Raw genomic sequence first — 24,599 nt, 5'->3', positions numbered from 1 at the left:
AAGCTTAAACGTCTTATAAAACTAGAGTGAATGAAGTTTTTGTCGTTCACAACGTTACTGTTGTACGTTTTAACCCCACTGGTCTCATATAACATGGTTGTTATTTGTTTTTAGGAACATGAATGAATGAATAAGAAGTCAATCGTGCTGCTTGTTGAGGTGACCATTGTTGTATTACACATGCTGTCAGAGATCATCATTACCATGAATTATACACCATAGCAACACCCTGGTAACCGGCCACAACACCCGAGCAGGGCAGACTGCTTCCAGTTACCTCAGAAAAAGTGTCATTTCTACTGTTCGTTGACTAAAGCCTCATTCATATTTGGTCACTTGTGTTTTTGGACTGTTTGCATGAACGTCATAAGCATGCTAATGAAGGTTGTTGTTTATTGTCTCACAGGTAATATAACCCCGTAAGTCTGTCGTAACATATGGCTCCATTTGTCCTGCGGTAGTTTCACTTACACGTCTATGGCCTGCAGGTGTGCTTTTCAACATACAGGTGTTGAGAAAAGAAGCGCACAAAGAATCGCTGCAGACAAATGAACATTAATGGAAACAAAGCTAATGTGGGTCAGGATGGATTGACTTTCAGTTTTACTGAAGTTACCCACCCAAGACAAATTATAAGGTCAAAGCGATGCTTAACATGTTGTGTTTTGTGTTTGACGTGTGCACAAAAACGTGTGTTTGACATTTTACTGCACTGAACGCACGAACCTCCTTTATAAAGCTTTTATTTTGGCTTTTGTGTCATTTTAAACCTTTAGTCCCCTTCATTGTATTTGCACAGAAGAGATCAAGCAGTGTATACAAAAGAAAGCTGGTTTTTGGTAAGTAATGATTTCAATTACATTTTCTTCCTTAAGATATAATAGAATCACTTGAAATAATCCTCTGAAGGAAAACATTTGAGAATTTGTTAGGGAATGTGTTGAATTTCCATACTGTCCTAATCTTATTATGCAAAGTGTCGTATCTTAATTTTTCTCCCTTTCATGTTGGAATGAAATGTGATTTAAGCATGTCTGCGTTCTCTCTTCTCATGTCTTGTTTTTAGTCTAGCGTTCATGCATGCCGTCTCTGTCGTCTGAAGGCGAGACATCACCGTAAGTGAAATTACGAGACAACCATAATAAAACGCGTACCACCTCAGCCCGGACCTTAGTCATGCACACATAAAGCAGCAGACAGAGCCGCCTGTGGCTGAATGAGGGCTCGTGACTCATCTGTGAAGGCAACCGGCCCATCTGGAGGAAATCTGTCTGAGCAGCGCCGCACAGACACAGGTATATTCTCTGCGTTTTCAATACAGACCTGCCTGAGGCCAGGTGTAGTTTCCCACGTTGAGCCGCGCACAGACACAAATGCAATTACTGCCGGGTACCGCCGTGAACAAATGTGAGCTGTTATTGAGGGGAGCGTTGACCTCCTCACCTGTGTTTCTTCTCTGATGGAGCAGAATCGGCCATCTGTTTCTTTTTGATGTGCCAGTAAAAAGGCTTTTAGTCTTTCGCTTTGACTATTTTAAAGGCCGTCCGTTCGAATAAACAGGGCGCACTGCCTGCATTGTTTTAATGCACTGTTCATTAAAGAAATCATGCAAATCAGGCAGGAACTCAAACGTCTTGGTTAAAGATTCACCACAAAATGCACATTTTAAAGAATGTTGATAACCAAACAACATTGAACTCTTCTATTGCACCAACAAAAAACCATTTGAGACATTTCTCAAATTATCTTTGTTAGAAGAAAAATTTCCAGGTTTTGAGGGTAAATAAATGACAGAATTTGTATTTTTGGGTGAACTCGTTCAGATTTCTTTGAAAACACATCTTTGGCTATGTGTGGTTATAATGCTCCTTTTCACCATCATCTTAATGAATTACTGCCTTTGTGTTCAATGGAAAATGTCAACAAATGCTAGTTTGTGAATAAAAAATAATTGTATGAATATACAATTTTGCCTCGCAAAGTATATATTTTATAACAAGTCTCTGCTGTGTCTGTACAAATTGCATCTGGTTAAACTGGAGACGGTTTAGTGAATTCACCTCAAAGGACTCTTGTAGCTGAATGTGTGTTTCCACCGAATAGCTGAATGTGGGAGAAAAATGTTCGTCATTTATATCACCCCGCAGGCCACGGGAGCAGTTTCCTGAGAGACTTCTTTGCTTGCTCAAAGATTTAAGAGATTACAAACTCATTGGAGCCCGTAATCTTGTTTCGTTTTTCCTCCACATTCACCCCTCTGAATATTTTCACTCCGAAATGTGACCTAGTTTAAGTTCAAGGGACCCGACAATTCAAGCCAAACATATTGATTTTTCTGTGTTATTAGTCAGCCGGTGAACATCGGATGGATGATGCTGATGGGAAGTGAAAAGGACTCATGAGAGCTTTTATCCCATGATGCTCATTCACAAATCAATATTGATGTCATGTGTGCATTGCTTGTGAGCATGAATATTGATACATGAGCATTTTCAGTACGTTGTGTGATGAAACATTCTATACGCAAATGCATCAACACAAACATTGCATGCATTGTTTCCGTGTCAGATCCCACGTTTTTCCAGTTTAATGGCACAAACATTTTTTGAGTTTGCTTTGGAGTTAGTATCAGAATTTTTAAAAATGTTTTCATATCTGTGATTGCATACTTTCTTAAAGTTTTTGTCATGGTGCAGGTAACAGGTATGCCATTTAGCAGATGAAGCTATTGTGTGTCCTGTATTTTGGGACGAGTTTGACAGCTCTCTTTGACCCCCGCGCTGGTGTCCGTTTACTGTTTCTGCAGCTGTCTGGGATGTTGTCTTTACTTTGCACCCGTGCTGCCAATAGCGCTTTAAATCCCCTTCCTCCTGTTTCCTACAAGCCCCCCCCCCCGAAGGCCAAGCCGGAGTCAAAGGGAGGATTAAAAGTAGTTGATATACAGCGTACCTGGCAGTGCCTGGTCCTCCACGCCATTTCACTTTAAAAGATATCCCACTCTATTTTCACCCAGTCTGATCTGCTCAGGGTCAAACGTTCCCGCGTGTCCCACCTGTCAGCAACGTGCCATTGAAAACAGAGTTGCTTCTTGCGTTCCTCATAAAATCACTCGTGTGCCTCTATTTCTGGATCGCGTATTGTTGCACTGTAAAAAATGATTTGTTGTTTTTTGTTGTTTCAACTTAAAAAAATAAGTTACCTGGTTGCCTTAAAATTTTAAGTTAGTTCAACTTAAAAATATTAGTTCACTTAATGAATTTGTTGCAAACTCGTTGTGTTGACTAATATTTTTAAGTTGAACTAACTTATTTCTTATTAGAAATGCATTTATTTAGACGTTCACATTAGGATTTTACGCACATGCTTTGTGGTTGGAGTGGCTTTCAGAAAGCTCACAATATAAGCCTCAGGTGGGATCCCTGTGTTGTTACTGTAGGGTTGAAGACGGATGAGATTTAGATAACACATCTTCATATAAACGATATGATTGTCCTTGAGATCCGCGGAGGAACTGACCCTGAACGAAATGTGCGGTTCATCTAAATCTGCTTGATTTCTGGATGTGATGAAAGAAAGTTGCGCTTTTCTCATCAAAAGTGTTGCCGAAGGTGTGTTGTGGATTTCCCGGAATTAGAAAAAAGGCTGTTTTCTGTTATATTTGAGCTTGTGGGAAATGTTCAAGGAATTGCGCGATCAGCTAAAGCATTCAATGAGACCTTCAGATGAAAAGATTTTTTAAAGATCATGATTTTCACGTAAGTGTCAAGTGAAGTAGTCTATTCATTTGAATGATAACACAACGGGTTTACTTTCACAGACAATATGAATACAGAATTGGACAAAAGTAGTGTCCAGAGAGCATATTGGTACAATATTGGCTTTTTATTCCCTCTCATTTTTAATTATACCGTCATCAAAAAAATGTGTATAGTACAGAATGGACAAAAAACTAAACTTTTAACGTGTTTATTGGACAAAGGCAACATACAGCAGGGAATATGGGTTATATTCAAATATGAAAAATAATCATATTTATTTATTAATTATTGTAATATATTATATATTCATATATGAATATTTGTTCCTTCTCTTTTGTGGTAATATTTTGTAGCCACTCTCCTTGCTCATGCGTTGTTTTGTCATTTTTTGCCAAGTCTGCTTAAAGGGACAGTTCACCCAAAAATGAAAATTCTGTCATCATTTACTCACTCTCTAGTTGTTCCAAACCTATATACATTTCTTTGTTTGCCTGAACACAGAGAAAGATATTTGGAAGAATGCTTGTAACCAAACAGTTCTTGGACCCCATTGACAACAATAGTAGGAAAAATGCAATGGTAGTAAAACGTGCCCCATTCTTCAAAATGTCATCTTTTGTGTTCAACAGAACAACATTTTTTTTAAAAGTAATATTATATTCTATTGCAGTCAATTGGGTCCAAGATCTGTTTGGTTACAAGCATTCTTCCAAATATATTTCTCTGTGCTTATCAGAACAAAGACATTGATACAGATTTGTAACAACCTGAAGGTGAGTAAATGATGACAGAATTTGTATTTTTGGTCTCTTTACATTCTTCTCAAAGCTAAACTGCAGTTTATACTAACAACTATGCAACATTAATGTAATAATCTTCAATAATATATTTGGGGTAAAAAGCAAAGACTTTTAGAATTTACCAAAGTGTTAAAGTGACTGTATATCTAGATCTATATGTATATTACTATTAACGTTTTTCATGAAACTTGCACAGGTCTGATGTTTTGGGCCGGACCTGGATTGACCCTCGCCTGTCAGATTGACCCTCCTCAGGAAAAGCTGTCTTGAGAACCCACCTGCAGAAACTTCACGGAGAGAGGTAAAATGTTATTCGTCATGTTCCAAATGTGTCCATGACACCGTAACGTATATGTAGAGTTCACAAACATGCTCTGATTGTAATACAACATGTTGACCTAGCTGTCTACCATCAGGGGGTTGGTTTGAAGCTTGTAACTGCGGTGGAGACACGTATCCCTCTGTCACGCCGGCCTGGGTTAAATACAGAACAGCCCACCCCAAAAACTGCGGGCACGGTTACTCCCCAACGAGTCTTTGATGCGTCGTTTCATTGGAGCGCTGCAGATGGTTCCAGTGCAGGCGAGGATACAGATGGGCTCACACACACACACACACACACAAACAAACAAACAGATGGAATTTTCCCATAGAAAGCATATGGGCTTTTTCCAGGCTACATGTACTAAATTCCCCAGATCTTTTATCCGTCTGATTAACCTTTCCAGAAGTGCCCCAGACTTACCTGATCCCTGGAGAAATACCCGCAAAGCTCAGCGTGACCGACCCGAGACTGTGGGAACGTCTGCTTGACTCCTCCTACACCAAAAACTGGTAATTACAGAAAGGAGGACGGAATTAGACGGAAATCCAACTGCCCATCATTACACAGCACTTTATAATCAAGCACATCTCTCTGTGGAGAAACACCCGTCCTCCAACATGCATGAAGGACATTTTTAGGACATGAAGCATTTGCTCGCACACAAACACACTTTGCACATGTATGAAGAAAATGAAGCGTGTTTTCAGCCCGATCTCATGGACATTTTTAGTTTTAAAGGCGGCAAATTTGTTTAAATTCTTATGATGAGAATTGTACAAGATTTGAAAAAAGACCCTAAACCTAACCGTTACTTGCGTGAAAGCAGATTGTAGTGAAATGTATCGTAGATTGTGTTGGTATTTTACATTTTTTACATTGATTTTCATGATAGTCCTCCTTAAAACTCATTCTCATAAATAACACGTGCTGTTGCAATATGGTGTCAAACATACGGCAAAGTTCAATTTTGTGTGCATACAATACGCAAATTTTAGCGTGCGGGCATATTAAACGGCAATTTGTCTTATAAATCTGTCCCAAACCTTAAACCTAACAGTATTATTTTAATTATTTCAGTGTTCCCTCTTCATGTACGTTTCAAAATGGCTGCTCTCCAGCGAGGTGCACGCAAACATTAGCCTATCATATGCACGCAAAATTGAACTTTGGCGTACGTATTACACGATATTGCAACAGCGTGTTATTTATACGCAATTGATGAGAACGGGTTGACTTTTATATAACAATAAATCAAATCCACACTTTAAATGGATAGAAATTAAAAGCACAACCAATTTGGTGTGTATGCATTCTAAAATTGACTGTAAGTCTCTTTTTTTATGAGTTTGATTTACCTACATGTTTTAAAACGCCTGTAATACTCACACGCAGTAATATTATTAATAAGGTTTCTACGCTTGTGGATGTAGTGCGGTGAACTGTAAACACAGCACAGATGTCGCCCTGATGTTACTCCTGGTTTACCGGTGTAATGTGACCGCTATACTCAAAACAGCAGCGCTTGAAACCGAAGGGCACCACCAGCTTCATGTGCCGTCTTACAGATAACACCTTTTTCTCAAATTCAGAAATGTTATTTGGCACAGCATATTCAACAGAGTAATGCGATAGATTTATTTGACACGGACTCCATTTGTATGGAGAGCTTATGAGCAACTTTAACAAGGTTGTGCGGAGACGTTAGGCATCGTGTTACCCTTTAACCCCCAATAACATCAAAGTCTGGATCTCTGAGCGTCTCCAACACAGCCGTCGTATCTCTGCCTAATAACACAAGTTAAGCTCTGTCCTGTTTGTGTTGCTCTTTCAACTCATGGTAAAACCGTTATTGCATTTGTGTCCTTTTGGTGTGTTCGTTTCTGTTTGTCTGCTTCTGGTTCCCGTACGGATCCTGTAGGTGAGCCAAAAATAATCTCCTGGATGTTTTCAGATGTTGGCAAGTAACATTTGTAAAAATATTATTTGACAAAATAAAAATCACTGATTTGATTGTTTTATCCTAGAAGTCATTACATTCAAATATAATCAAAACAAAATATGTCTTGTGTAATAGCACATCGTTGATAGCATTGAATTCTTTAAATTGATAAATGTATATGTTACTGTACCCATAAGTAAAATCACAGGTGAGATCTCTTTAATATCGAAATTGTTTCTCCTAGACATGAATGAGATCAAATGGAAACGTTTGCTTCAGTCTCGTCTGCGTCTCAGATATTTTTCCTGAGAAAAAGAGTCAGAAATGTCAACAATGTGTCAAACTGAGCTCACATTTGTCTCGTCTGCGATCAAAAGTCAATATGATTGAAGATCTCAATATCAACTCAAACATTTCTCATCAAATTTACCCAAATCCAGATGAATTTACCTCTATAATCTACATTCATTTACACCTCCGTACTCTTCATACCTTTCAACGATTATACTATCACTTGTTTCATTTCGTTTCTCTTTTTCAGGAGAGACATTCTCTAGTAAACACACACACTGACCTTCATTCTCAGGTCTCTGCTGATGTCATGAGGTCATTTCAAAGAGCCATAATTCACCAGCAGGTTTCCACAGTCTCTCTCTCTCTCTCTCTCTGACCCTTCAGAAGGCAGGTTACGCCTGAGAAACCAAAGTGAAAAGGACTGTCCTCTGATTTATGACCTTCTGCTGCTATTGGATCTTCTGCTCCGGGATGGTTTTTGTGAAGCACTGAAACAGACACTCCCCGAAACCCTCAAGAGTTTTAAGTTTCCGGAGGCCGTTGAAGTAAGATTTGAAGCATGAGCACATGTGCAAAGTTTGCCAAGAACCTGTTTAAGGCAGGAAGACATTTATTTTCACAAGGGCTGTCACAATATTACCAGAACGCTCAGTAACCGTGATATTAAAAATCATGTTAATACTACACGTATGATAATATGGTAAATATCTCTTATCTGATTGACACTTTAACAAAGCCAAACGCTCTCCACCTTCCTACACTCAAAAATAGAAAACATAAAATAAACAAAATTAAAGAAGATTGTGACTGATAGCATTATTATTATTTAATTCAGTAGATATTGCCAAAAAATTTGCCATAATAATCGTGATATTGTGACAAGCCTAATTTTAACACTCAGGATAGTCAAATAATCATAATTTAAAAATAATGTATAAAATTGTATATATATATATATTGTCTATTCTGTAAAGTACAGTCTTTGTATTTGTGTTTGTAATGGCTTCAAACTGAGTTTAAAGTCTGAAGTATATTATAATATGACACGTTTAGTTCCTGTATGAGGATGTTGTCTTCTTATTTTCACACTTCAGTCATGTTTCCTGCAGCTGTATGTCTTTATTTCTTCCTGTTGCACTTCTATACACTTTGTTTTTAGCGTTGTTGTTATATTTCCCCAGCCTTTCTCTCCAAACACGATTATACATAGATCATCATTTTACCTTATTGTTCTGTCGGTGTGTGGGGCTTGTTATCATGACTCATGGTCGCGTCTCATGTGCGGTTCTGGCATATTGGAGCTGCTGGCCCAGAAGAATTAGGCCAGATTTGACACACTTCATAACCCCGGTCCGGCCCGATGTGCATTCCTTTCCAGTGCATGAGGGCAACTATAAACAGAATGCCATTATTTTGCTGTGGCACAGTTAGAGTGGAAATCTTGGCACGCTTTGCCCAATAGCCTTTTCAGACTAAACTCACACCGTGTCTACACCGGACGCGGCACGATGCGACGCGATGCGACACAGCTTGTTCTAATGGGATTCTGGACAAAACGTAAAATTATAATGGGTTCTAATGTGAAGACATGGTGTCAGATGTGCGCGGTGAGTTTGTCTGAGAAATGCTTTGTATACATAGAATTGTGTTTTAAACTGCATTTGAAACAAAGTACAGCTACGAGTGTTTCTCTTACAAAATGTGGAGTACATTCAGTGCAAATTAATTTTCATAGTTCTCTTCACGGTTTTTCATTGTTGCAATACAGTTTTACAGTAAATATATAATAATTCACTATAAGAAGAATCCTTTAAAAAAATACAATTTCTAGCAAGATGTGAAAGCTCTATAGGAAGATTTGAGCTATAGGAATATTTATTATTATGATATGTACTTATTATAAAAAGAGGCTTTAGAGTTTTTGTGAGGATTGTCAAGTCAATCGCTTAAGTTTTAATATTCATCTGGCATCACTCTTCGAGATAACGTGTAGAATAAAGAGGAAGATTGTGAGCACGTCTACGCCCTCGACTCTTGATCTCTCGCCCAGGCCAGCTGTCTGTTTACATGGAGCGCGTGATAACCAAATGTGTTCAAAAACAGTTTCTAGAGAACCGAAAACAGGACATCACAGCAGGCCGAAGCACAGCTGCTTTATTCACATGTGCTGAAGGAAAACAGAGCAAATACGCTGTTATTAAATCTTTTTAATGAAGGCTTACGTTTAAGCAATTTGTTGTTTTCCTATAACTGACATATTTGAATTTTCAGTAGAATAACGTTATTTCGTCACACTTGTATTTGGTCATTTGTTCCAGATCATTAAGTGAAGTTTACTGTGAGATTGAAATGTTAATGTGTTCCAACCAGCCTTGTAAAAGTGCGTCGTTGCATGTTGTGTAAATGGTTTCAGGATAACAAGCACTTGAGAATGAGTGAGAGTTGGAGCTGCGAGCCGGAATGAGAGATGTTGAGATTTCACTGGCGTGTGACCCATCCTTTACAAACCATCAATCCAACGATGAGCTGTTTGACATCATGTAGTTGTGTTGTTTTCCCTTCTGGCACAAAGTTAGTTAGCAACCCAGTAAACGTTCGGACGGCTAACTCTTGTTTAAACAACATGAAAGAGTAAAGGAAACATAAGAGTGACAGGTGTGTAATTATCAGACCTGTGCTAACACGTACACCCGACTGTGTCATGTTTAAGATTACAGCATTCAGGGATTACAACATGAGCTCGTGTCCTCGTTTTTTTTCCACTTACATCATTTCCATCTTCAATGCATTTCCATGAGTTTTCCTTTTATGCGTTTACAGGAAAAACCCTACGCATGCTTACAAACAGTCTTTTCCATGCATGCATCAGTTCACTAAAATGACTTTCACACTCGAAGAAAACAGTTATATACTTTAATATACTTTATTCGACTTTTCCTGTGTAACATCTCTTTGGATTCAAATCTAAATGTCTTTTATTGTAGAAGCATATACTAGCACACAACTGGACTGTAAACATGCAGGAGAGCGATCTCAGGTGCTGCTCGACTGTTGGAGGTAAGCCACAAAATCATTTGGAAATGTAGACAGGAAAGATTTGCATTATGCATCACAGTTCCACATGTTTGTTAGCGGGCCGCAGTTTGACCCGAGCACGCCGGCGAGGACCTCTGCTCCATTAATCAGTGGTATCATAGAGACTGATGAATGTCTGGGGATTTAAAGAAGAATCAGTGTCTGGTGAAGGTGTTTAGATGGGAGTCGGACGTCTCCTTTAGTTTGAGAACAGATCACCGTCTCCTGCATCAGGAGTGTGTGACCCCCATCAGTTCTCTTCTTTTCTCCAGCTTGATAAACGTTGGGCGTAACACAAAACCATGATGCTCAAGTGTTCACTGAAGAATGTCAATGATATTATTTACCTTAGGATGGATGTGGAGGAAAACCATTTTTATCAGAGTAGTCAAAGCAATGCCTATGTATGCAGTAACATGGGAATGAAGTTTAGGTTTTGTTATGGTAGTTTTTAGGATAAAGTGACTGTGTGCCAAACCCTAGTGAGCTGTCTACTTGGACGATATCTTTAGCATTTTACATTAGTCAAATATTGAAATAATAATAATATTAGAGATGCAACGATATTAAATTTCTCAACCGATACTGATAGACAATTATTTAGCGTGATATCTGCCGATACCGATTCTGCCGATTAAATGAATATTTCTTAACTTTTTGAATGTTGAACATCCAACTGGTGATTTAAAGTTTCCTATACAGAGCACAAATTCATGGCATTTTCCTGTCCGCTTGTGATTGAAAGGATATATTGGTTGTATTCAGCTGTTTTTAAACTAAACTATCGGCCGATAACCGATTATTAGCCGATATATCGGTGCATTTCTAAATAATCTATATTGTATTTAGCCAAGTTTGATGTGTGCTGTGTCAATCTAAATGAAATACTGTAGTATACTGTATTTACTATAGTAAATTGTGTGGTATACTTTAGTGAAGAATAGTAACTGCTATACTTGTTAATGTATATTATAGTATTAACTGGTAAATTGATCTACTATAGTAAGTACTATAGTATACTTCAATATATACTATAGTCAAGTTTAAAAGCAATTTAATCCAGTTACTAAATTATGACTGATATGTTATTAAGTTGTTTAATACTTTGTTTACCTCATTTGCAAGTCGCTTTGGATAAAAGCGTCTGCTAAATGACTAAATGTAAATTGGGATGCTGACTTAGAAGGCAGCTGCCTATGTAGACAACAAACAGGGTTTGGTACAGAGCCAGCGTTGAGTATGTGTGCTCATTTCGTTGGCACTCTTAATGAATCAGGTTGCTGTTAACACCCAACATACACTTGATGTTAAAAATAAGTTATACATATAGCTCGCTCTCTCTCTCTCACGCACTCTCTCTCTTTCTCTCCAGTTCAGTGCATTAATATCCCCGCGAGGGGGTCTGTGTGTTTGTTCCAACGCCTGCGTTTAAGGAAGAAAAGGCAACACACAAACCAAATGGGAACAGTTGGGAGATGAGGTACACATGGTTCGTTTAGGACTCATGCATTAGTCTCCCAGACCCAGTGAAAAGCTTAGTGGTTTCTTTTTTAAATTACAAGATGTTCGTGACGTTATGTTAAACAAATAACACTTGTTTCTGTAACAGGACGGACTCTATTTACGAAGAACAGGAAGTGACATCACTTGTAATACCACAGTGTGAATATAGCATCTTCACCTGTGTCTGAAATGAAAAGGTACTGGTTGTGAATGCCAAAGAAATCTCTTAAATACAAATTGTTCAGAAAATAAATACAGTATAATCTGCAGTGATCATTTTTTTCAGTGTCAGAACGTTATTCCAGACAACTCTGAAGAATAAAAGAATTGAAATGAAGAATTTTAGTTGTTGTTGACAATCAAACCGTTGACTCTTTAGGGCCCTCCTGGGCTGCATTCTTACACCCGTATAGCCACTTAATAACACGTGCGTTTCTCTCAATAATAGACACACCGGTGGGGATCTGTTCGGCGAGCTCATCCTGAAAAAGTCTGTCCCCGGAGTGTCGAGAAAACTCGCTGGGTTCCGAGCCTCCTCCCACGCTCCTCAGGAGCAACGAGAGCGTGTCGATCGAACTGGCGGCTGTTAAGAAGTTATCCGGTCCGAGTCTCTCCACCATATCCAGGTCCAGTCCGCAGAAATCAAAGAAGCGCTCCTGCTCGGACACGGCCAGCGAGCAGCGCAGACGCAAGTCCGACTTTGAACGTTTTAAATCCGACCTCATTCGTGGAATGACTGGTTTCCACGGGTCCATGTCATTATTGTTACAGTGACCCATGCTGTTTCGTAAAGTGTTAAGCATGCTGTTCTTCGATTGTTTTTCTAGAAAGCCAGAGTTGTCGTTTTCAGGGTGCGGCGTCGAGGGAGCGCGCTCGGATCTGCTCGATCTCATCGTCTCGTTTCCGCCGTCGACTGTGTCTCTGTCATTGGACCAGGACATCCGTGAGTCCCCGTCTCGAGACGAAGAGGCCTTCTCCTCACTGATCACCATTTTGTGAGCCGCTTCGCTCGTGCTGTTTTTCTCGCGCATGGATCCCTGGAAGAGCCTCCGGACGAAGCTGTAGCCCCTGGCCTCCGCGTTGACGTTTCCACCGCCGTTGTCGGGACTCTTGCATTCTTTCTTCTGTCTGTAAATGACCAGCGAGTCCGGGCGCAGCATGCGCTTGCCGGTGCTCCTGCGCATCATGGGAGCACTGTGCGGGGCGACTAATGGTTTAGTGTTTGGGGTTCTCGGAGAAGGTGCAGGGGGCTTGTTTGCATTGTTTCGGTTGCGTGTTGCCACCTCGCTCTGAAAATTCTCTTTCCTTGAGTCGCCCTCGTTGTCATCACCCGAGAGCTGGGAGGAAGAGGACGGGATTGTTTGTCTGCGTGCGGGGAGGACGGGCGTCGAGGGGGTAGATGTTGTGAAGTTGCGACGGGGTATCGGTGGAGGGGTGGCACAGGGCACTAAAACGGGCTCTTGTTTTGTATTGATGACCTGTTGACTCTTGACATATTTTGCTTTGTCTGCTTCTAGACGTTCAACGGCGCTGATGGAACGACCCCTGCTTCCCGAATCCATCTGCCGGCGCAGGTAATCCGGACCCTTGTTAAGGAGCCGCAGGGGAGAGGGCGAACCAATGGGGGTTAAAGGTTTCATCTTGACGTTTTGGAAAAACACATCCAATAAGAAAAGACAAAACGGCTGCTTTGACCTCTCCAGAAGTACAAGAATCGTAAAGGAAACCAAACAGTCACTTTATGATGATGTTTCTGAATCGCTGGGAATTTTTAGGGATCCATTTTTAGGTTCCATATACATGTAGACGTGTCATTCCAAAATTGAGTTATCAGTCGGGGAGGTTTAAGTAACACAGTTGGCAGCTGGGCTTTGCTATATTTAGTCACTTTGTTGGGCAGTTTTGTAGGAGACGAATCAATATCTCCATGCCGTATTTACACACACATTTCTATCTAGAGAAAGCCTTTCCGCCCAATCCAAAATGAGACGTTCTCTTCACCACAGAGCAGCATAAATAGCAGTCAGCATTTGCTCTGAATACGTCTTTCCTTTTTGTCGTTTCAACCCCTTTATACGTTGAAAGAACGTTTCACCTTGGCTTGTCTTGAGCTAATGAGCTTGACTGTTTGCTTTTTGATATCTGTCTCAGGTCTCTGGGTCGCGCCGCTATTGTCCTGCGCCGTTCCGCTTGGGTTGACCTGTAGAGCTGGCACCGGGGCACTTCAGAGTTTAACAGACAAGGGTCGTGTCCTTTTCCGTCTGTACCTGGAACCCTGCGGAGACAAAAGGTAAAAAGAGTCAGAGTTAAGTCTGCTTAGCATTTCTCAAAGGGGGGCTGACCTCCCAAAACACACGCCATATGGTTGACAGATATTCATGTCTGGGACTGCATTGCTTCACGCATGCCCTGAACCCACTTTTGCAGAATATAAAAGAAGATATTTTAAAAACGTTGTTATCCAAACCACATTGAACTTCCATTTTATGAACACAAAACCACTAAGACATTTCTCAAAATATCTTCTTGTGTGTTCCACAGAACAAAGAGTCATACAGGTTTTAATGGACATGAGAGTGAATAAATGATGACAGAATTTTTTATATTTGGCTAAATTGTCTTAATGCATGGCATGCATTGTACACTCTTGATATATTTGAGATCGTTGGGCTGTAAGCACACAATATTTGATGCATTTACTCTCGAATGCATTTAGAAAGACGCTGTGCATTCATACTGCAGCGGTAATAATGGCCTTCACATCACTTGGTCCGCATTAGTTTAACCTTCACGCCACATTTGCATTCCTTCAGGCCGTTACTACATAATGCATGAGAGCGCGTGTATTCTAGAGACTCCAAAATGAGCTTATGAAACACAGACATTTCCTCTGATGCTGCATTTAATTCTGTACACGCTGTGTTGTAACTAAACCTCATAACTCTGTGGTTTTACTGCATTAAGAATATTACAAGAGCGCTAGAATATGATTGCAAAGCAATTTAAGTTTTAACTGTGTGGTTGGTTTCGAAAAGGATTTTTTGTAAGAAACTATAAAGTGCCACTTCAGCTACACATGTCCCTGTGACCCAGTGAACTTTGACGTGTTCTGGTGTAACCGCCGTCATTTACTGACCAAGAATTCAACTCGATCCAGGTGTGCCTACTGCCAGCTTTATCTCAACGAAATAAAAAACTTCTCCTAAATCAAAACTTCTGAAAAGAAGTAATGGCTTCACATAAAAGAGATCTGCATTTATTTCAAATGACTTTCTGTCTTCCAGCCTCCCATGAACCCCCTCTGAAGTCCAACGCAATAAATCCCGTCTGAAGGGGAACTGCAACATTTTCCAGATGTCAGCGAGGACGGGAAAAGCATCTATTGTTTAGGGAAGTTCCGGGAAAGAATTTTGAACAGGTGTTGAGCATGAGAAGCTTCTAGATTTAGAGGCTTTTAAAGAGAGTTGAGTAATGAGTAATGAATAATGAGTCACACCGGGCGATACAGTATATATTGGGGATTGACTGAATTTTGACTAAACTTTGTCTCTTAATATTATATTGACAAAGCAAAATTTTACATTTTTTACATTTAATTAAAAAAACAACATATTTGTTAACATTAGTTAATGCATTAGCTAACAACAAACAATACTTTTATTATACATTTATTCATCTTTGTTTCCTGATATATATATTTTTATGAAAAGTTGCATCTGTTAACATTAGTTATTGCACAATGAACAAACACCAACAATTGCCATCAAATAACATGAACAAAAATGAATAAATGAATTATGAACAAATGAACAACCTTTTTTCGCCATATCATTTAGACAAAAACGTTCTTCTATGGCATCGACGAGCCTTTTGAAGCACCTTTATTTTTAAGAGTGGAGTCTATTATGAAACACTATTATTAGCTGTGTGTTTTTATTGGCTTCTAGATGCGTCGCGTCAGTGATACCGATCTTTCCAAACCAGTAAGAGAGGCTAGAAACTTTATTATAGTTAAAACAAGCTCACTTGATTCTTATAGATCTATATACAATAAATGATATCCATCCACATTCCTACGGGAATTTGTGCATATTTATCTCCATCATTACATAATTTCTCAAAGCATCTGCTCTTTTGTCTGTATTCCCCTCATTGGCTCTAAATAAATGAAAGGTAACATTGGCTCTGATCTTTTGACATGTGACCTGCTCTGGTCACTCAGTGGTTTGTAATTAACCTCTGTTCATTCAGTCTCCTCTCATCTTTCTGACTTCCGTGAAGCTGGTGGGCCTGCAGGGGTGATCACAGCCGTCCAACAAGGTCAAAGAGAAACCAGATGTGTTCTGTCGGGTTGTATCTAAGCCTGGTCTCCTGAAGACCTCACGAGAACCAAACCAAGAAACCAAGAACGTAAGACTTTGACTATTTACTCATGCACCTATTTTTGCATATTTTAAGACTTTTAAGTGGATTTGGCTTTTTGTGTATTTGAAATAAATTGTAATATTATATTACTCATTAACGCTGTCTTTTCTTCTTTGTCCCGCATGTGTCTGTGATAGAAGAACATTTGCTCAATTCTTTACTAATGTTTTTGACCAGCCAAGCTACCACAAAGAGCTCCCATGTTGGATTTTTGATCAAAAAGGAACTATAACATCGAGCATCTCATGCATTATTTATCGGCCCAGACAATAGAGCCCTCTGGCTCTGGAGATAAGAGACTGAATGCCGTGGCTCATTAGTAAGAGAAGCCGAGAGAAAGAGATGACATGACAATAAAATTCGACAGAGACAAACTCTCAGAACAAAAGCAGAGGTGGTGTGTATCTCCTGTCTATGCTGAGGTGCGGCGTGTCATTATGTAGTTGATGTATGATGGCGGGAGGGTGGGGGTCTCTTTAAAACACAACACCCCCCCCCACAGGACCCTCTAAATTCACTCCACATCATGAGGTGGACACTCAACAGAGTCTGTGCTGCTATTGTCATTCAAACGTGCCAAATGTGAGTGTGGATTGTCGGAGACTGATGGGCAGGGTGAGCGGATGGGCGTCTTTTCATGCGGGTCGTGTGACCCTGTTTACACCCGGTTTTGTCTCGCGTGATCCCATCAAACGACTCAGTGATAAACACGGGTGTAAACGACTGTTTTATTTTAAATTGATTGCCGTTTTGACAAAAAATAATTTAGGCATTTTAATGTGTTCGTAAAGGTTATTTTAGTTTAAAAAATTAAAAAACGTTTCTGTTCATTTATATTGACCTAAAATTGATTGGAAAAACTTAAAATAAATGAAAAATTGAAATGTTGCCTCAAAATTAAACTGAAATAAGTTTAAAGCACTTAAATTAAAATAATAAACAAAAACTAGAATAAAAATTGATCTTATATAGCAACATAAAAAATAAACAAATTCATTATAAAATGACAAAAGCACACAGCAAAATTGCCAAAACTTTAACTGAAATTAACATACAAACTTTTAAAATAAAAGTTCATTTAAAATATGAATAAAACTATAATAACTATGATGGTCCTGTAACCAAACCTAATGGCAGTATTTCATGTACGTATTCAATTAAATCCTGACTTGAATATTAAAAAGAAAATCAGGTTGTTTTTTGTTTCTGTCCTACAATTGCAATACAAAATGTAACTTTTTTTAATAAATGATCTTTTTGAGACACATGTAAATACCAGATGTCATTTACAATGTGTTTCACTGACCGCTCATGATCGGATAACCGAATTAATACCGGGTGTAAACGGGGCCGTGTTTGGATTAATCTGATCTAAAATGTGAAAATGTTTCTGTGGTCCTTAACTCAATCTGGTGACCTATGAATCATGCGGTGTTAAATACAGGACCATTAACACCATTGAAGGCCAAGTTAAAGGTTGTTTTGGTTTTATCAACTCGCAGGTTCACACCCTGGAAAAATCACTTTAAGATAACAAAACGTTATGATAGAAATACAAGTGTTAGAAAACATTGGAGGCTTTTTCTAAGCCCAAAACAGACCTCATTTTGACGACTTCTCTTGCCCTGGCTGTACTGTACCTTTAAAATTGTTATGTAGACAAATACTAATATTTATATTTTTGCATTTTATTCACTGATTTTCCATTACTTTTGTCATGGAGCCTTGTTATGTTTTTAATGCTACACATAAAACTAGCAGCTCTGATTTTACGAAAACAATTTGTTTTGCACGTTTCTCTTCAGAATCCTGACCTGGCATCTTTACTGACCCTGAAACCCTGCAACCTTGTTTCGGATCTAAACGATCGGGGACAGAATCATGATATGCAGATGAATATGTTTTTGATGTGTATGTACACATACATGTCGTATCTTTTTTTGTCTTCAACACTGAAATTTCCCCAGTCACAATACACAGACTGATTTTATTATGCATATCAATCTTGCAAAGGGAGCACCGTGTTCTTACTTTGCCCATATCAAAAGCTCGGCATGTGGAAATATTTTCAGCCTCTGACGTGAACTACTTATTTAATAAACCTGAGGCGTGTAAAGAAACGCTGATCTGACCTGTGCGCATTGAAAAGGCTTTTCAGAAGTATTATTTCAATGTGTTGTGGCAGGATAGAAGGCTAAGTCTTAACTTGATTTCTTTAATCTGCTTTTGTCCGTGTAAGAAAAATCTCCTCTCTGGGGCAAAGTGATAACTTTTGTTTTCACTGTTATCACGTATTTCTCAGGATCTGACAAGTCAACACATTTGCTAACCTCCTGTTTTGTCAGCGTTTGGATATTTTCCTTAGAAAAGGGCTTACGCGTGCACTCAGAGCTCATTTACGTGATATTCTTATGTGCCAGGCACACGTCAAAGCCATCGCTGAAAGTCCAAACAAGTGTTAACAGCCAAACCAATGTAACTTGTCAGGTGTACTAACATCTCCAGAGGGAAAAATCCAGTGTGCTGCCCTCCCATCAACCCATTAAATATGACACGAATAATCCTGATCTCTCTTTTCTCTCATTGACAAACGCTCAACTGTACCATTGCTCTCATGTGACCTAAATAACAACCAGCACGTAACACTTCAAAATCACACATGCCAGACTATGTATATATTGTTAAAAGCAATATAGATCTATTAGCCCTGTTGCTTTGTCAATTTTGTCGATACTATCAAAAACTTGTTATCAGTTGTTGGTAAGAGAATAATAAATGTTAATAGCATCACTCAGACGATTTGATCTTACAAAAAATACAAATACTTCAAAGTTAATTGTATTTCGTATGCTTTAGCAAAATTCAGGTATAGTTTATATAAGTATACTTTGTGTTGTAATTACTAAGACTAGTGCACTTGGAAGTGTACTATTTTAAAACTGCTTTTTAAATTAAATTGGCCCACTTTTAAGATTTTAAAAGTGCAACAATAGTAAAGTTTGAGTACACAACTAGTTTCCCCGCTACATTGTTCTAAATCCAATCCTAAAGAAAAAGTTGCTTTAAAAGTTTCTTTACAGCAATGCTATAGAAGAACCATGTTTGGTTCCTCAAAGATCCTCTCATTCAGAGTTTCCAATAAGAATTATTTCTGTCTTAAGGCCATTGCACATTGAGTCCGAAATGTGCGTCTGAAAAATCTGCACGTTAAAAAATAAATACGACCTCACGTCGTGTCAATCACATTTACACACTGCATCCGATATTTTCGTCCGTCCAAAAAAATTCGGACTGGGTTCGATTTTCTGCGTTTTTCGCATCCGTAGCAAGCATTATGAGAGGCGTTTTGACAACTCAGAGACACCGTACAAACGAGCGCCAAATATGAGAAAACTCATAAGAACATTTCGGACTGTATGTGCAAAGACCTTTACTCTTTATAATCTCTGAAATGTATCATTTCTGATTACTCGGTTTATTTTCAATGCAAATGTTTTTCTGTGATGTCACTGTACGTGTGTTTATATTGGTGAAATGTTTTTGATGTTTTAGGCCCTGTTGTATACATTACGTGACACTATCGATTGAATTTTTCATTGCATTGTGTTTTGTTTTGTAGGTGACTCAGTGCATCAATATGGACATCAAAACAGCCGTATGTGTCCCAATCCCAATTCTACCCCTTTCCCCTACACTTTGTGTCTTAATTCTCTTTTGGTTGGAGGGGTAGGGGTAAGGGGAAGGGCCAGATAGCCCTTCAAATGAAGATTTTTCGGGACCTCACTTCAAACAAAGGGCTAAGAGAAATTTCCAACATGGCTGCTCACTCGAGCAAGCAGACCCACATGTAAGTAATTTTTGCCAATAATAAGGATTTTTATGACAATTTTTCATTTTATGTATGTTACATTCAATCTTGTGTTTGTATTTACGGTGATGTTCTTTTAACGTTTGCAAAAAAAATCGCTAAAGTTTGCTAGCGGACAGCACTGAATGAACGATATTAGAAAATATATTTTTATGTCATATACCCGGTGCATCGGCGCATGTCCTCTGACGTAACGTTAGGAGCTAGCAACGACGTATGATGACGTATACCAGTGTAGTAGTGGTGTCCCATTTCTTAGCGGAAAATTTGTAACCCTTCCCCTTGCCACTTTGTTTCAAGGGGAAAGGGCGAGGGGTAGGCGAAGGGGTAGAAAATAGTATTGGGATTGGGCCTAATTTAAATGATGTGAATGCCAGAGACAGGTAAGGCCTCAGTCGCTCTTTTTCTTTAAACAGACCACATGATCATTGCCATTTTCACTTCCTTCTTAACCTCCAGTGAAGCTGTCAGCTGTCTTCTCTCATTAACTGTCCAGACTCAGAAATAGCGTCAGATCTTGCCTCGGTGCCCCACTACATCATTCAAAGCATCATGCAAAGATCATGTCAGAGCGATGACACGCGGCACAGCTTCCTTCATCTGTGCTGAAAGACGGAGGCGGCAGCGACGACTCTGATTGGACCTGACAGGAGGGTTGAGCCGAGGACAATTAAGATGATGTGTGATCATCGCTGCCTTTAAGTCACGTCAGAAGTATTGTGATTACAAGATGAGTGAACTTTAATACCTCCACAATGTTATAAAAACCTCTATCTACATTCTTTATTTCTCCTACTTATACGTTTTAGGAGAAACATCTGTGACTAATTTGATACTTAAATGAGACACGACTGCGAATTCAATCAAATCTCCTGAGCTACGAAAGAGCAACATCTGAGCAATAGGGGTTCAAATCGGACAGTTCACGATATTGTGATATTTGCCGATACCTCTGGAGTTTCTGTGATACGATTACGATTCAATTAACTTATCGATATTTTTATTTTACTCGCCTAGTTTACACGAGCAGTTAAATTTTGAATAACTCACAATTGAAATCAAAATAAAATAATTAAGACGTTTAATGGACCTCTTTTTAAAAATTGCACACTCCGTCCCAATTGGGACCTTTACAACAACATACTTTTAACAAATACACAGACGTTACGTGAGGAATGAGGACGTGGAGTGTCAAAATAAAGGTCCCTCGTATCGCTATTTTACGTGTGGCATCAATGCATCGCATCGTTAGAAATGTAATTGTTGCATCAATCCATATCGATGTTTTGTTACACCCCTACTGAGCAATAACATTCTCCTCTATGTTGTCATTTAAAGAATCACGGCAGAAATAAGTTCATTGTGGTCATGCACAACTTTTAACTGTGAATTTTTTGTGGTCCAATTAGTTTCTGTGTATTTTGTGTTATTGACAAATAGCAATGAAGCTCGCTTAAAAACAATTAATTTAGACAATTTATGAGGCACCTTTCCCATAATTCTCTGTGTGGCACGACAAAAAGCATCAATTATGCATCTAATGCATCATCTGCTCTTCATTTTGTTGCATTAGTGCTAAAAAACCTTTTAGTCCATGTCAGCAAGTATAAAACAAGAAAGAATTGCTCCTAGCATCCTTTTTTCCAATTGAAATCAGCTGAGCGTATACGCCGCATCTCATTTAGATTTCCAAGCTTTTAAGTAGAAAGTTCCCAGAAGGACACGAGACTGACCCGCTCTCACAGCTGTCAGACCGACCACCTGGGGTTCCTTTCAGATTTGCTGATTTAATATTAATAATAACACTAATCAATAAACCATGAGGTTTATAAGTAATAGATGCAACGGTGAAAGGGAAAAGACAAGAGGACTAGGTACTCAGGGAGTGAAATGAATGAGTCGACCCATAACAAGCACACATAAAGACGCGGAGACGGGACCCTTCACCCTGTCATTAGTAACCGGAGCTTCGCTCTTACTGCGGGGGGTTTAACACACAGCCGTCCTGCAACCACACATTAGCACTACAAATCTAACCTTTTCTTTTGGGGAAATGACTGTTTACACCATTACGCTCGAGGAGAAAATAGCGGACTGAAAGACGAGCGACGTTTGGCTTCTAGAAGTTTCGACCAAAAAATAAAACAGCTGTCGGGTTTCCGCGTCTGACCCATAAACTCAGAAGTAGAGACCGATGTGGTCAGAGGTTTGTTTCTCATTTAAGGTTCATTTTCAGTCACAGATCAAGCCTAATGTTGGCCGTCACCCCCTCCAGGTCTTGTCAGTGATGTCAGAGTTGTCAATGGATCAGATGAGAGATGGGGACGGGCCAGGTCTGGCACACATCGGTTCTGCCCCGGAGCTCTCGCTGACACTAATAAAAAGTCTGCATGCCTGCTATTACCTTCAAAAGACTTTTAAGAGCTTGTTACTTGGGCTGTGAACTTCTGGGCATGTTGGACGTCATCATTCGGCAATCCGGCAAAAAGTTTGACGTGGAGGTGGTTTTCACAAATGTTTGTATTGATAATATCGATCTCTTTTGTAAGACTTCAGTAAGTTTCCATTTGTTCTTGACTCTCAGTGGTGTCTAGGTAAGCATATCAACATTAAAGAGATGTTTCTCTCTCGTAGGAGAGAAGTAACGCTGGTCTTCCCAGCTGCAGTTACAACAAATGTCTTCAAACACATTCTTGAGACGGAAAGTGCTACAGAAGCATCACGGCTCTCGGCATCACACCAGTATTTACATCTTACACCCAACAGCCCGTCACAGAGACGACAGAGCAAGACCTCCCCATAGACACGTGTTTATCCTACTTTAGAAAAAGACAATACACCAGCATGAGCAAACTTCACCAGTGTGGCTGAAGAACAGGTGAAATCCCAGCGTTTGGTCTAGTTTTATGGTGTGTTTAGACTAATCCTGAGGGCTTTATAGTGCTGACCTGGCAGAAAGTGAATGCACGGTCTGCACATCTCACCCAAATAAAACCTTTTCGGTGGGAGGGTTAAAATGGCCAGATCTATAAACACACAATGCAAGAAAAAACAATGCTGTAAAGCGTCACACAAAAACAGTTTGGGGCTATATGCTTTCCAAAAACACACATGCTCACTTTACGTGCGTTAGTCGCAGATCTCTTTAACACATCTCGCATTACACTAATCTGACCAAAGACTCCAACTCGGAGTGCTTTAACTCTGTATACATGATATAAACGTTGGTGATGTCCTATAAAGGTCTAGTCTACTGCAGATGTCATATTCCACTCTTTCTAAAAACAGAAATAACCATCAGAAAGCCATTCGTTTAATACCATTTGAGTGTAAAACATTTGGGTATGGGCCTGTTAAAGCATTATTCTGCTATTTGAAATGATTCACCAAATTCAGCAACAGCAAAAGGATGCTTTAGCAATAGAATTTGGGGGTGGTGCTAACTGTTTGACGCAACAATGGCCGACAGGGGAACGTTTTCACTATTCTGCCACTGTTTTATAGCCTACACAAAGCAACCTTTATTTTCTTAAATAAACTTACTGTGTACCTATGTTATTAATCATACTGTATCATTACAAACATGCACAAAACTGAATACGTAAAGATCAAAACATCATTTAATGTAAAATGTACTCGTGGTCTACTGCACAATATAGGCTGATAAAGATGCGAAATATTTACAACACGTGTGCGTTTATGTCATGAAAACCAAGGGTTAATTAATTTAGTTAACGTTATTAAAACAAAACACGGACTTTATCCATAATCTGTACTTCGCACTAATTCCACCTCTTTATATCTCCAATGGCATCAATCTTAAAAAAATTAATGACCATAAGTTTCATTCATATCCAAACTGTCTGAACTACAAACACAAACGAAGAGAAAATGCTGTTTATAAGTAAATGTTATAGGCCACGTCTAGATTTAACTCAGACAAACGCATAAAAAGTGAATTATAATTTATTTCACGTTACTTCACGAGTTTATTTAGTCGCGAAAATGACGCGAGATTTCTGAGTAACGTTAACTGACTTCTGACTGTCGCCTCAAAACGGAATCGGATAAGAGTAACTAGTAACACAAGAGGTGGTTTTTATTCTTACCTTACAGCGAGATCCGTATCCACGTTTAAACGCGTGTAATTTCCCACATGAGATCTCGAGTGGAGCTGCTGCAGCCTGGCACGAGCCGCGCGCACTGACTGAATGCTGGAGGCGCGCTCGCTTCTCGTGCTTGTGAGGCACGAGACCATCCCACCGCGACACGGCGCGGGCAGGTATGAGTCTCTAAACTCAAACACCCCCGCACTTCAAATCTGTACAACTTGTGTTCATGCATGTTGTGTATAAATATGTACTTTTGTTTATATTAATACATGTGCAAATAAACGTCTGATTTTTTTACTGGCTCTGATCGTTATGTAAGTTCATATAAATTGTCTTGCTGTCTTCTGTGTGTTCAAACGTTTAGTGTCAGAATAAAAGTCAACTTTAAATATGGAGACAGATCAGTCTCCATATTAAAACACAAAAAAGTTATAATAGTAAAAGATTTGGGGAATTGTGTTGTGACTAAAAAGTTGTTTTTGGTATTTATCAATTGTGCC

The 24,599-nt window shown here is 39.2% G+C and overlaps 1 protein-coding gene and 2 long non-coding RNA genes across 4 annotated transcripts; 1 reads left to right on the top strand and 2 right to left on the bottom strand.

Annotated features, from left to right (window-relative positions):
• Window positions 1–3,967: 3,967 nt before the first annotated feature.
• On the bottom strand, window positions 3,968–7,612 carry LOC130558134 (uncharacterized). 2 transcript variants are annotated; one of them, XR_008963396.1, is made up of 3 exons: window positions 7,397–7,612; window positions 4,957–7,127; window positions 3,968–4,845 (listed from the first exon to the last, which is right to left on the bottom strand). It is a non-coding gene; the product is annotated as an uncharacterized LOC130558134 (long non-coding RNA). The 2 variants fall into 2 exon arrangements; XR_008963397.1 differs by having other exon boundaries at window positions 3,968–5,389; window positions 7,013–7,127.
• Window positions 7,613–11,882: 4,270 nt separating this feature from the next.
• On the bottom strand, window positions 11,883–24,380 carry fam110d (family with sequence similarity 110 member D). Its single transcript, XM_057340995.1, has 2 exons — window positions 24,097–24,380; window positions 11,883–13,969 (listed from the first exon to the last, which is right to left on the bottom strand). The coding sequence occupies exon 2, from the start codon at window positions 13,332–13,334 to the stop codon at window positions 12,054–12,056; it is 1,281 nt and encodes a 426-aa protein (XP_057196978.1). The 5' UTR covers window positions 13,335–13,969; window positions 24,097–24,380; the 3' UTR covers window positions 11,883–12,053.
• Window positions 13,158–17,004, top strand: LOC130558535 (uncharacterized). Its single transcript, XR_008963437.1, has 5 exons — window positions 13,158–13,268; window positions 13,846–13,984; window positions 14,979–15,112; window positions 15,976–16,104; window positions 16,257–17,004. It is a non-coding gene; the product is annotated as an uncharacterized LOC130558535 (long non-coding RNA).
• Window positions 24,381–24,599: the final 219 nt, after the last annotated feature.

The sequence above is a fragment of the Triplophysa rosa genome, linkage group LG8 (genome assembly GCF_024868665.1).
Source record: "Triplophysa rosa linkage group LG8, Trosa_1v2, whole genome shotgun sequence".
NCBI lineage: Eukaryota > Metazoa > Chordata > Actinopteri > Cypriniformes > Nemacheilidae > Triplophysa > Triplophysa rosa.
Note: the sequence above shows the minus strand (reverse complement) of the source record. Positions and strands in the feature narration are given on the sequence as shown.